The 13,348-nt window shown below is 40.1% G+C and overlaps 1 protein-coding gene across 1 annotated transcript; it reads right to left on the bottom strand.

Moving 5' to 3' along the window:
* Nucleotides 1–753: 753 nt before the first annotated feature.
* LOC119723520 lies at nt 754–10,274 on the bottom strand. Its single transcript, XM_038194225.1, has 10 exons — nt 10,096–10,274; nt 9,094–9,296; nt 8,207–8,451; nt 7,440–7,534; nt 6,805–6,961; nt 5,905–6,059; nt 4,709–4,877; nt 3,997–4,073; nt 2,516–2,675; nt 754–1,773 (listed from the first exon to the last, which is right to left on the bottom strand). The coding sequence occupies exons 1-10, from the start codon at nt 10,204–10,206 to the stop codon at nt 1,463–1,465; spliced, it is 1,683 nt and encodes a 560-aa protein (XP_038050153.1). The 5' UTR covers nt 10,207–10,274; the 3' UTR covers nt 754–1,462.
* Between the last annotated feature and the right edge of the window lie 3,074 nt (nt 10,275–13,348).

The following is a 13,348-nucleotide window of genomic DNA, read 5'->3' on the forward strand; positions in this document are numbered from 1 at the left end:
AAGAATAGTATTGTGATTAGATTGAACTTAAAAGATCCGGTATACCTTGTCACAGCTGACAAGGATTATATCTGTCTTAAATTAATGTACAACATTTGCAAACATTAAACAAACAAAATGCCAAAGTTTCTAGGGCCTACCTTACTTGACTGTAAGCGTAAATGAATTCTAGTCTCAAGCATCCCGTGAAATCATTGCGCCTGGTATGCTGTCATTTTCAAGAAAAGTGGAATTTTTGTATCAATTTCCAACGATGGTTGGCCAACCATCATTTGAAAAACGGCCTTTTTTTCAAATACTGCCCCCAATTGACCGAATTTAGTTAGTCCACATTTTGTTTGCAGTCGCTTACATAATCTATGGACGGGCCAAGCCAGCTTGTTTGGTTCCTTGGCTTGATAATTAATTATCTGATGTCAATACATCGGTTCTGTTTCGTCTGAAGTGTCGGGTCAGGGAATCAGAAGAAAAAAAACACAGCGGTGGCTTTTCCTCGTTTTTTTTTTTTTTTTGGGGGGGGGGGTATTTTCCCCCCAGCATCCATGAACACAAAACATGAAACAGCGCAGTGAGCCGTATGCAAACCCCTAATCCGTCCATTTCTGCAAATTACAGCAAAAGCAAATGTTGTATATATACCCCTTAGATTTCGGATGGGAATCATTTATATTGACATAAGTAAACATTTAGAAGCCCTCCCCCCGCCCCCCCCCCCCCCTCCCCCCCAAAAAATACGTGTAGTAATAATAATAATAATAATGTGTTTAACAGTGACACTCAGTCGGTGAAAATGCACTTGTTTTGCTCAATTTATAAAAGAAATGCTAACGGCCTTGTAACTTGTACACATTTTCTGCACTCTGCGTCAACGATAATGATATAGTTTTTTATAAAGTTCTTCCCGACAAACTCATATTTTAAAGGCTCGACATGAATTTTTTAAATAGGTAATATCGAAACCTATGGCTCTTTTAGGGTTAAAACTACTTTTCACTGTACATGCAATTATGCTTAGTAGCCTACGGCTTGTATATACATTATCCATGTACATGTATAAGGCACAAACACACTGATCCTGAAAAAAAAGTTGCAATTTTTGGCTGAAAACAATTTTTCTGTTCATGGATCAAGGGAGTTCTTAGTGATAAATTTTTGGAAATAAATTTTGAAAATATTCAGTTTTAATTAAGAGTAGAATGTTGTTGTGCGCATGCGTAACAAACGGTTCGTTTAAATTGATATTTGAATGGAGTATGTTGCAAAGTAGCACGATGTTTTAAATCAAGATCAGCGTGAGTTTTTCTTTCCATTTCTTACAAGGAATATAATATTATGTCTAGTATGAAATGAAACATGTATCATATTGAATTAGTAGTTGAAAATGGCGACCCATTAAGTATTTCGAATCATCGAATAGGTACTGACAATATAAGGCATGAAATAAAACCAATCACTTGGGATTTTAAAAATCTAACTGCGCATGAACCACAGCAATCATAACAAGGCTGGCAACACCGATCAGCACGGACGTCGAAGGACCGGGCGGGGCGTTGGAGCCAAGCTGCGGGGCTGGCTGCGGCCCGGCGCCCGGGTCAACAGGCGCGACAGTACCGCTCGGGGCCTCGGGGATAAAGCTGTGATCTGCTGTGTTGCCCGCCGAGGATTCCACGTACAGCTGCGTGCCGTTACTCCGGGAGTAGATGGCCGTGTAGACCTTCACGTGGGACGGGTCTGAGGCGCCATCTGCCGCACGCTTGGTACGACTCATGGAAGCTGTACAAGAGAGCAGGGTTGATGCCATCAAGTCACATGTCATAAGGAGTCAATCAGATGTCAATCAAAAATAACCCTTCATTCATAATCAAATTACAAGTCGCTCACAATTCGATCACAAGTCATTCACATCTCAATCACAAGTCCTTAACAACAAATCACAATTCAATCACAACTCAATCACAAGTCATTCACAACTTAATCACAAGTCATTCACAAGCAAATCACAAGTCACTCACAACTCAATCACAAGTCATTCACAACTCAATCACAACTCAATCAAAAGTCAGTCACAAGCAAATCACAATTCAATCACAACTCAATCACGTCGTTCATCACTCAATCACAAGTCACAACTCAGTCACAAGTCATTTACAACTCAATCAAAAGTCATTAACAAGCAAATCACAAGTCACTCACAATTCAATCACTATTCTATCACAAGTCACTCACAAGCCAAATCACAATTTAATCGCAATTCGTTTCATTTACAGCATTCCACGGACATCTCTAAAAATCGGTTCTTTTAGTAAACATGCATAACCCCTTATAGCATGGATCAATTTCAGTAATTTTGGTTACTTTAAAAAAAAATCACTAATTCGGGTCACTTTCTTTTTGACTCGCCCTGTATAACAAAACCAGGCCCCACCAGGAAAAACATTATTTGATGTGTACTGCTCATGACATGTTGCCGGCAGACATCTAAAGGAAAATGTACCGAGCAATCAACAACATTTACCGAGTTGTGTGGGATCTATGAAGAGATCCACTCGCCCATCCGGTTCCACTTTGTAGTCATGCACAGCCTCGTTAGGGTTGGGTACCTCCGAAGATAGGTAGACCGTGACCAGCCCGGACGGCGCCATGAATTTGATCGTAGCGCCCTCTGTTGCATCAATCTTTGAAATCATAATTGGAAGAAAAACACTGGACTTTTATTTCTTCTATAATACTGCCCCCAATTGACAGCGGGTGTTAAGTTCACATGTTGTTTGCGGTCGGTTAGATAATCTGTAAATGGGCACAAGTTCTGGTTCCTTTGCACGACAATATTATTCTCTGATGTCTGTAAATAATTGTTCCGTTTCGTCTAAAGCGTCGGGTCAGGGAATCAGGGGAAAAAAGAACAGCGGTGTTTTCCTCGTTCTGTTCTTCTTCCCGGCATCCATGAACACAAAACGTTAAACAGCGCAGTGGAACCATAACTATATGAAGAGAACTGAGTTCACCGCCAGTTAGAGACCAATCCGGGCCATAGACATATATTAAAAAAATAAAATAAAGCAAGTCTTGAACGGCAGATCGAAGACACGAACGTTCTGGCTTGTATCGGTGGATAGGAGGAGTTCAGACATATAGTAAGCTGCTTCACCACAAGGTGATTTAGAAACCATAAGTCCAGTCTTAGAAATGGGGACTCCGTGAGTGTATATTGATCACGTGCCCGGATTCGTCCATATTATTTAAATACATTTTTGAATATATTTTATACAACATTACCTCATCTGAGGTGAAGCGTGTGCATAACAAACCTTGCTGACGTTGATGGGGGTACACGGTACACGATCAATGATCAACATGAGAATCTTGTGAAACTGCTGTACTCAATTTTTTTCTCGACTTCTATAAAAACCATGCATACTGTCTGATGTACAATATTCACAGGTGTGAACAAAACAATCAATTTATTTGCCTACGAGAATGGAAGTGTTAATTTAATTAATATATAATCTGGGTCGTGTACCTCATAATGAGACAGACTGGACTATGATCCTAGATAAATTTATGCACGTGCATATATGGGTAGGGGCATGAGAAACCATACAGGTCTGGCCCCTCACCCCCATTTAGTTTAGACGACACCTTTAAAAACCCGCAGACGTAATCCTCTCCACGGACTGTGCTTTGCATTCCAAAACTCTTCAAAACCGTTGAGAGTGGTAAAATTATCGGGCAAGCGATTGGACCCTCTGCCGTGCTCCGCTGCAGCCCGCACGTGCTCTGTTAACCCTAACCATGCTCAATTTAACAAGATTCTGCATAATTCAAATGAACCCTTGACAGTAATGGGGGTTAATTCGATCCTTCACACAACACAAAGTCATTATCACACAGTTGGCGTGGCCCTTCATGTATCAAATAGCCACAGAAATGATTCATTATTTTGAGAGCAGAGCTCTAAGAAAGATATCAATGTACTGATTGACTTAAGGTGTGTACCTCATATGAGATGAAGCGGGCTTCGCCTTCCTCCAAGTCTGTCCGAATCGGTTGACCGACGGCAACAGCAGTCGTTTCTATTATTCATTAGCGAAACAACATTGACACCGGTTTAAAGCTATGCAAGTTCACTTCCTTATGCATGGTTATTACTCATAATTTGCTCGATGCATATGAATATGATAATTACTCACTGTTAATTACACAATGCCAAAACTCTTCACGCTCGTGAAAGCTTCATAATAGGATCATATGCTTTGTATGCATTGTTTTCGTTTGAAGTAACAACAAAATCTCTAAACCACAAGAAGGGCGCATAACAACTAACTCGCTGAAGTCTGAGCTCAGCGGCTACTCTACATTTTGAGAAAACAGAAGAAAGAAAATAATTATGCAAATTTTGGGGCCCTGTTAATGATTCTATTTTTACGCACATAAAAAAGTGTGCACGAAGGCACCGTTTTTGAAACCACATTCAATGCATTCCTTCCTTCCAAAATGACACCATTTCAAGCGGAATAATTATACTTGGCATTTCGTTTCCGTCCTATATCTTCACTTTGAGGAAGATATTTGTCATTAAATCGATGGGCACTTAAATTGCAAATGTTCCTACGTGGTTGAGCAGATCTTTATCTTTGGTATGATACATATTAAGGGAGTTCTTTTTTATATAAGTCAATTTCTTACGCCAACAAAATTTCTCACCCACCTCTGCACGTCCTGGTGGCCATGATGTTCTTGAGGTAGCTGACGGACTCGTAGTTGAGCACATGCAGGACGTGTGAGGCGATAGGCCGGGTAGCAATCAAGGAGAGTTCGCTGTCGTCTGAATCACCGATGCCGATGCAGTACATGATGATGCCATCACGGTGGGCTAACTGCAGCAAGAAATGGACCAAAGATGTACAAATATATGCGACAGAAATTATAGTAAAAGAAATTGATTTTATTCGGGCAAACATCACTAGTCAATCACGAGTCAATCAATCACAAGTCATCGTAGATTTGTTATAGCTTATCACAAGTCATCGGAGTAGTCACAAAGTTTCACAAATCATCGCAAGTCATCATCAGTTATCGCAAGTCATTGCTGTCATCAAAAGTTATGATGACAAATTATCACAAGTCATCAAAGTCATCAAAGTCATCACAAATTATCACAAATCATCGCAACTTGTCAAAGTCCATCAAAAGTTATCACAAATCATCGAGAGTCATCATAAGTTGTCACAAGAAATTAAATCTGAATAAGTTATCACAAACCATCAAATGCATCTTATACGTTATCACCATCGTAAGTTATCACAAACTATCACAAGTTTATCACAAATTATCACAAGTCGACATCACAAGTAATCACAAGCCATTAAATGCATCACAATTTATCACATATCATCGTAAGTTATCAAATTCATCACAAGTTATCACAAATCATCACAAGTCGTTAAAGGCATTCACAAGTTATCACTAATCATCGCAAGTCATCGTGAGTTATCACAATTAAGTTAAGTCATCTCAAGTCATGCCGTAAGAACTCATCACAACGAGATTTAAATCACAACAAATCACAAGTCAATTACACGCCACCAACAGTCGTTACCAGTCAATCGCAAATCATCAAACGTTAATCACAACTTATCCAGTCTCAAGTAAAGTAAGAAGTTATTTAAATGAACAGTGATTAAAAAAAAACCAATCAATATGATTATTCATCCCTAGTTATCTGTCATCATTTCTGATTTTGACATGAGATCCACTGGACTACAAATCTAGGAAATAGCGGTTAGGAAACCAGAACTGAGAAGACTTTTTTGTTCAAAAGTTGTTTTCCATATTTCGCTAGCAAATGAAAGAAATCAGTTCAATGTGATGCTTTTAAGAAGTGTATTAAAAAAAAAATCTCACCGCAGACGGGAAGAGAATGGGGAACTCTTTGTTGGTTTTGCCGTCGGTGAGAATGATAGCAATACGCGGCACGGCGTAGTCGACGGGCCTGGCCCCGCGATCCACGCTGAAGCTGTTCTGACGTATGTAGTCAATGGCCGTACCCATGGCAGTACCTTCAAAGACAATTGATCAATTTGAAAATGGAGTGCTTGCAATTGAACACCGGGTAATGATTGTGTCTACCAATGCTTATTGCAGAGGCACAAAGACCCGTCCATTGCGAGAATGCTCCTTGCAAGCTCTATCAGGATGTATCAAAATAAAGGTAATCCTAAGGTAAAGGGTTAATATGAAAAAGTTATTATCTTGAACACTGTCAAAGTGGCTCTATCTTAAAGAGTAGTTCATTAGCTTTTCATTTATATCTTATTGGCATCTCTTCCGTCACAGATGACTGAACACCATTGGTATGTTAGATATGTTGGTACTTAAGTTGGTACCGCACGTCACGTTGACCATAAATAATTAATCATTCAAAAGATTTTGTTTTTCATCACAAACTAGCGATCCAATTTCAAAAACTCTTATAAACAGCTTGCATTGGGCATAGCCAAAGCCATACCAAGTTGGGCAACGCCCGATTTATGTTTTGAGTAAATTGTTGCCATATGTAGGCCTACAGTTGGTATATTATCGAGTAAACATAACATCTTTGAAATGATTGCTTTTAATCACGAAAAATGATATTCCATTTATACTCAAACACTTTCAAGATGTCTTTTTAACACCCCCCCCCCATTCAAGAAATCTACCTATGACTTAATATGTCATAATTTATCTTTTGTAATGAATTATTATCAATACTTCTCAATTTCAAATACTTTATTTGTGGACATTAGAATTATAATCTTTCCATACCCCCTCCATTGTAGTTGATCTCATCCACGGCTCTCATGATGTCATCTCTGTTGTCATGGTCACCGAGGTCAAAGGCCACGGTGACCTCGTGCGAGAACTGGAGACAGCCCACCCGGGTCTGGTCGTCACGTGAACCGATGTTAAACGCATCCACAACCTACGTATTAAAAAGAATGACCTGACGACCCAATTATGAATGTAGTCTATATCTATATGTTAACCGTTTGGCTGACGGTTAACATCAAGATCTGAAACGATCTCTAGCGATTCTCTTCGTCTTAAGCTTGTTTTTATTAATGAAGTTAACCGTTTGGCTGACGGTTAACATTAAGATCTGAAACGATCTCTAGCGATTCTCTTCGTCTTAAGCTTGTTTTTATTAATGAAGTTAACCGTTTGGCTGACGGTTAACATTAAGATCTGAAACGATCTCTAGCGATTCTCTTCGTCTTAAGCTTGTTTTTATTAATGAAGTTAACCGTTTGGCTGACGGTTAACATTAAGATCTGAAACGATCTCTAGCGATTCTCTTCGTCTTAAGCTTGTTTTTATTAATGAAGTTACACCCACAAATATTTCACGACATCGGATCATACAAGCTGTTATTTCCAGGCATTCTATATACGCAATCTCACCTGTTTCACGAAGTTTTTACTTCGAAAAAAACCTTCTGAGCCCACGGACAGCGACGCGTCCAGGGCAAAGACCACATCCATACCGATCTTGCAAACTGCCAAAGAACAGAAATTGAAAACCCAAGATTATTTTTTTTTTATTCTCGTTTCCAACAACACATGTTTGGTTGGCCCATTGCACTCGCAGAATGATGAGAACATTTCACACGAACGGAACTGTTAGTGTACTTATGAGTGCCTGCCACCATTGGTGATAATAAGACTGGACTGATGAGAACAAGTCCCAAACACGATGGTAAAACAGGTACAGGGTGAGTCAAAAAAAAAGCGGAACCCAAACCCAAAGAAATATATTTCATTTAAAAAAAAATGTGTAGCACCAAAATAATTATTGTTATGTCATTGTATGTCATATTATGTCATATTTCATCTGTCACTAAAGAATAATATTCGTTACAATGACATAGGCTATTAAGTCATTTTATGTCATATTATGTCATATTATATATTATGACATACATGTATTGTGCCATTTAGTCTAACGAATACATATTATGTATACATATTCTTATATTATACATATATAATACATATTATTATTCTAATGAATGACAAATTATGTCATTCTTACAAGGTTTAATAAAGTTCAAAACTTCAACTTAATTTTGAAAAAAAGATGGCTCCTTTGCATTATTGCACTTTTTGGACACACCCTGTATGTTATCTGAAATTAAATGTCTTCATATATGAAACTAATTCCGGCCTACCCGCTTGCTGTTCCAACTCCGCGACTTTGATGAGAAATTCAAACTCCTGCCCCTCTGTGTTGTAATACCGCATCCACCACGCGGCCTGCTCCTCCGCCTCGTAGGCCACCTTGTCGACGGGCGGTGACGTCATCAGGACGTATATCCGGGCCGCCAGGGCCGATATGAGGGGTACCTGCAGGTCCGAGTATGTGACGTCACGCCAGTTGACGCCAAAGGAACCGTCCAGGATGCCATTGTAGTAACTGTGCAGGGTGAGTAAAAAAAGAAAAAACCCCAAATGTTGGGACCATTGTTTTAGTGAAGTTCTGCATGTAGCATTTTCAAAATCTAGGATATGAAAGCCCAATTCATAAGCTTTCTTTTAGTACAAGAATCATTCAAATCACTTATATACTCTTTAAGTTACGGAATTTTAAACAACCACCGTTTTAAGGTTCTGTCCACGGATCGCCAAAAAAGTTCCGTGTTCTTTCAGCAAAACGAAAACAAATCACATAGGGATGTGTGTGAATTGTTTTCGTTTTGCTGAAAGAACGCACACCTTTTTGATGATCCGTGGACAGAACCTTGAAACGGTGCTTGTGTTTAAAATTCTGTAACTTGAAAAGTGCTTGAGTGATTTGAATGATTCTTGTACTAAAAGAAAGCTTATGAATTGGGCTTTTGTATACTAGATTGTGAAATTGCTACATGCAGAACTTCAATACAACAGAAGTCCAGACATTTGGGTTTCGTGTTTTTTTTACTCACCCTGTATAAGAGAATGCGGTATCGTTACATGACATGTGGTAAAATGATTGTGGTAAAATGACAAGGAAGATCATTAAGAATGATGTTGGTGAAAAATTAAGCATGATAATGTCGGAGAAGTTCATTCCGCCCACCTTTCCCACCCCACGTCGGTCAGCTCTTTGGTCCTCTGAAACGCCTCCTCGCTCACCCTCCAGATACCTCCAGCCAGGCCGCCAGCAAATGCAGCCGAGTCCGTACCGTCGGCCGTCTCCACCGCGGCCAGGCGGCGTAGCAGGGAGAAATCATCCGAGAAGATGTCGGAGAGAAGGATTCGCTGGACAGTTGCCTCCACAACCTTTGAAATTGAACCATATTAAACCAACTTTTAAAACATGTTGGTAATTTTACAAACCACAAATTTTGAGACTCAACAACATTTTAACAAAACTTGTCGTCATAAGCTTCGTCTATTTCGTCTAAGTTCATCTCAAGCCTATATACAAAACCCGCAATCCCGGTCAAAGCTGACCGGGGACTTTTTAGAGTGCATACTGAGTCTTTGTCGTCCATAAGTCAGGGGAATACGATAATGGCGCTGACGCCAAAGCCGGGTGCGGAGCCGAGATTTGAAAATTTTGAAGATGTACTTTTGTCGAGACAAATTCTTGCAACAGGTTCTTCTGAAACCGCTTTGGGTATCTGGACAGTGATCTTGCCCGGCACTTCAGGCTTCCAACAGCTTCCTCTCTTGAAATTAAACCAGAGGTACGCTTTGATTCTTGGGCAGACATTATTTTAGTATTTTTTATTTTATTTTTAGTATGAGAATTAACTGCAACATCCACGTGACAACAATGTCTTCAATCAGAGTTGCAGTCAAGTCAATTACAAATCTATAAGTCAATATAGCCAAATCAGTCAACCACAAGTAAATCATAAGTCAAATCACATGTCCGGTGAATCCGGTCGCAATTAGTAAACGCGTTTTTAACGTTTATTTTGAATAACCTCTGATTTCATTATGGGATTGGATGAATGAATCGTGATTGGAGTCGTGATTGGCTTGTGTGAGGACTTGACAAGCTTGTGAGGTCTACCTGTCCTAAATTCTTTTTTCTCTCGGAAAACAATCTACATGTTAACCTCGCACGTACCTCGGGGCCGACTGCCCCCGGTGTTATGGTCAAGTCGACCGAGCCAACACGCGTGACGCATAGGAGGAGGAAGGCCGCAGTCACCGCCCGCCAAAGTGCCATACTGAGCATTTCTTGTAGAGAAAACCAAATCCTGGCAGAGAGTGATGTCCGAAATCCCGAGAAATTATTCTAAATGTGGTATTTGACCTGAAAAAAATAACGTACAAGCAACTCTAGTAATGCTTTTTTTTGTAACTAGTTCATTTTTGTATTTGCATATAATAGGCCTATAGCTTCAAATTTAAAATCATCTATTTTACGGCTTACGTGCACAATAGGCCTATGTTAATACACACATCGATAAAAAAAAACCTCACAAGAAAATTTAAAAGCACGTAGGAACTAGAACATTTACGGAAAGGTACATGCTGATTGAACACGAACATATTTGCTCAAAGAAAAGATAGGAGTGATACCAAATACCTTGCGAAATGATTACGCCTGACAACCATTGAAGGCGGTGCCCACAGGCAGTTTTTTTTATTACATGCGTCAGCAACGTAATCCGGTTACGATACCCCCAAAAGTGTACATACGTTTCCTGTTTTCTCAAAATGTATATAGTATCCACTGAGCTGAAACTTCAACAAGTTAGATTTTGAGAAATATTGACTTCAAACAAAAACAAAATGCAAAAAAAAAACACGTTCCCTTGTACCTTCAAAGCACTGCATTCAATTTATTTTTAAAGAGTCTGGTACACAAGGGTTTCAATGTTAATATCATTCAGTATTTTAAAAAAATTGTGTGTGCGATTTTAGAAAAAGGGGTTATGATTGCAAACTTAGTTATTTAACCCTACAATGCACTTATTTAAAAATGGACACACGAACAAGTTATATCGAACAAAACGAAGCCCTTGTCAACATATTTTCATGCACAACGAGGCGATAGAACTACGTTTGACACCATGGGAGTTAATTTTCAATATTATGGAATTACTGGAATTTATCAGTTATACGCTTGAGATACAAATCTACAAAGTGAGAATCACTTTTTAACTACTTTAATTTATTAGCTTCTACCAGCGTTCTCGTTGGATGAGCAATAAATATTATTCAAGCAAAAAATGGTAAACAACATAATCTACAAACCTGCCAAGTTCGTGCATCGACTACCGATGGAATTCAGGCGAATGCGGTTTTTGTTTTTCGGACGGCTTTTCAGATCCGATGGAGAAAAACATAATGATTCTGTCAGTCTCGATATCCTGTAATCGATTAAGTGGCGCATTCCGAGTCCTCACGGCAGACAGCCAGCTGTTGATGATGTGCCTTATGTCAACAATTTCGTGCGGTAGGCTACCAGTGTGAAGTCATTCGAAATGTCAGTCATTTCGCTGTATTGCATGGAATCGCCATGTTGGAACCAAAACGAGGCTTTGATTGCAAACAGAGACTTGTTCTATGTTCGCTAGTTATTACATGATAACCTCTCCAAGTTGCCGGAGTTTGCAGCCTCTCTATCAACTGTGTAGTTGGCTTAAGTAAAAATTCTCTGATCAGACAAGGGAGATTGGTACAACATTAGGAAGAAATAAGCGCTGCGAAAAATATAAAGACATTCAGGTTTAATATACAGCATCTTATGATTTCGGTAAAATGTTAATCAGAAATGTTGTCTTGTGACATTAATTGCTTTTGAATGCCACAGTTTGGCAATATGGGGGAAATTGAAGCAACGTTTTTTCCTACAATTTTGACAAACCTTTTTTGACAAGCTATCCGGTTCGTTACTTTAACGTCATTTCAGTTTTAACCACGCACACTGCACATTAATTAACATCGGATATTGGAACGGGAAGTTAACACAACTTGAGTGTTTATCCAATGGGCGCTAGTAATCGTGGTGCGCGCGCGAGTATGACGAAGTCACCAACGAATAGGATAGGCCATGTGCCCTGACCTGTGACGTCATGTCGACATGCAACCGGTTTTTTTGGCCCACATTAATATTTAAAGAGAAATGCAGTGTATGTATAACAACACCGTTTGCTGGAAGTTGAATCACGTGACTGCAGCATCCAATAAAAAATGCTACATCGACTATAGATCAATCATCAGCTAAGAAAAGTTGTATGTCTGAAAATTGACACAAATTACGTTAGGGCATGTACAAATGAAGAACATACACAAGTATTGTGCATCGGCGACGATCACGGTGGACTGTGGGGAAATTCCCCAACATTTTTTTAAGGGGGGGGGGGGGGGCTGGTGAGGAAAATTGCAGAATTATGATTTTCTTCTCAACTTGTGGAGAACCGGAGGAGAGGGTGGTTATGACATATTTCTCCCCCACCTTCCCCTGCCAATTTCCCAACCAAATAAACGGATCACTTTGAGCTGCCAGAACAGAATACTTTGAAGCAAAATCTGGCAAGGGAAGCCAACATACAAGTCTGCAAATAAAATCCAGCTACGGCTTGGATATCGACCGGCCGGCTATCTACACCACGTCCCCATCACGCGCGCTGCCTCTTGATGCACATTGCAGGACACGCACCGGCCCACGGCCGAGCCATCTGGGGGCCGAGGCGAGCGTTGGCCCCCTTGACTCCTTGCGTCACGGCCCGCTAACAACCAACCACTTCACGGTGCGCCGGGAAAATTTTTCCTTCAAACACACGGGGCCCGTTGATGGCACTTAAAACTGTTTGCCTTAGCGTGAAGTAGACGGAACAACTCGAGAGGAACAAACACAGACTTTTTTTTTTGCCAATCCCACATCCGAATCAAACATGAATAGATTCTGAACACATGTTGGAACTTGACAATTTTTTTCTAGCCTTTTAAGCGGGGCGAGAGAGAGAGAGAGAGAAATGCGAGATGCGATTTTAAAACGATTTCATTGGGGAAAAATCGCTCCGTTGAAATTCAGACGGGGGAAATTATTTGGGACAACAGACGGCGAAGTGTTTGAAAAGGTTCATGTTACCGAGTTCATCCAGAAAGGATTTTGTCTATTATTACATGTATGTTCAGCCTCACTGACGTCAACGGAGGGTGTGTAGCTAGCTAGGCAAATATTCCCATCTGAGCGTCGTTCTTTACTCCACAGGACATCGACCACCGTTCTCAAATAAATCTTCCCGAGAGAGCGCAGATTTGTGCGTATTGACTGAAGGACTGTTTGGTTTTGCACCGTGGATTCGAACAAGACTGGGACCTTCAGGGCAGAAAAATATGCGGAAAGAGTGTAGTATCCAGACGCC

This window comes from Patiria miniata, unplaced genomic scaffold (assembly GCF_015706575.1).
Source record: "Patiria miniata isolate m_02_andy unplaced genomic scaffold, ASM1570657v1 HiC_scaffold_17, whole genome shotgun sequence".
In the NCBI taxonomy this organism is placed as follows: Eukaryota; Metazoa; Echinodermata; class Asteroidea; order Valvatida; family Asterinidae; genus Patiria; species Patiria miniata.

Bases quoted from the DNA above. Each gene is read 5' to 3' on its own strand.
- LOC119723520 (XM_038194225.1), bottom strand. From the start codon at position 10,206: ATGCTCAGTATGGCACTTTGGCGGGCGGTGACTGCGGCCTTCCTCCTC. The intron at 4,878-5,904 runs GTGAGATTTTTT...TTCTTGCTGCAG, and splicing joins CCATTCTCTTCCCGTCTGCG to TTAGCCCACCGTGATGGCAT. The intron at 1,774-2,515 runs GTAAATGTTGTT...TCTCTTGTACAG, and splicing joins CATAGATCCCACACAACTCG to CTTCCATGAGTCGTACCAAG.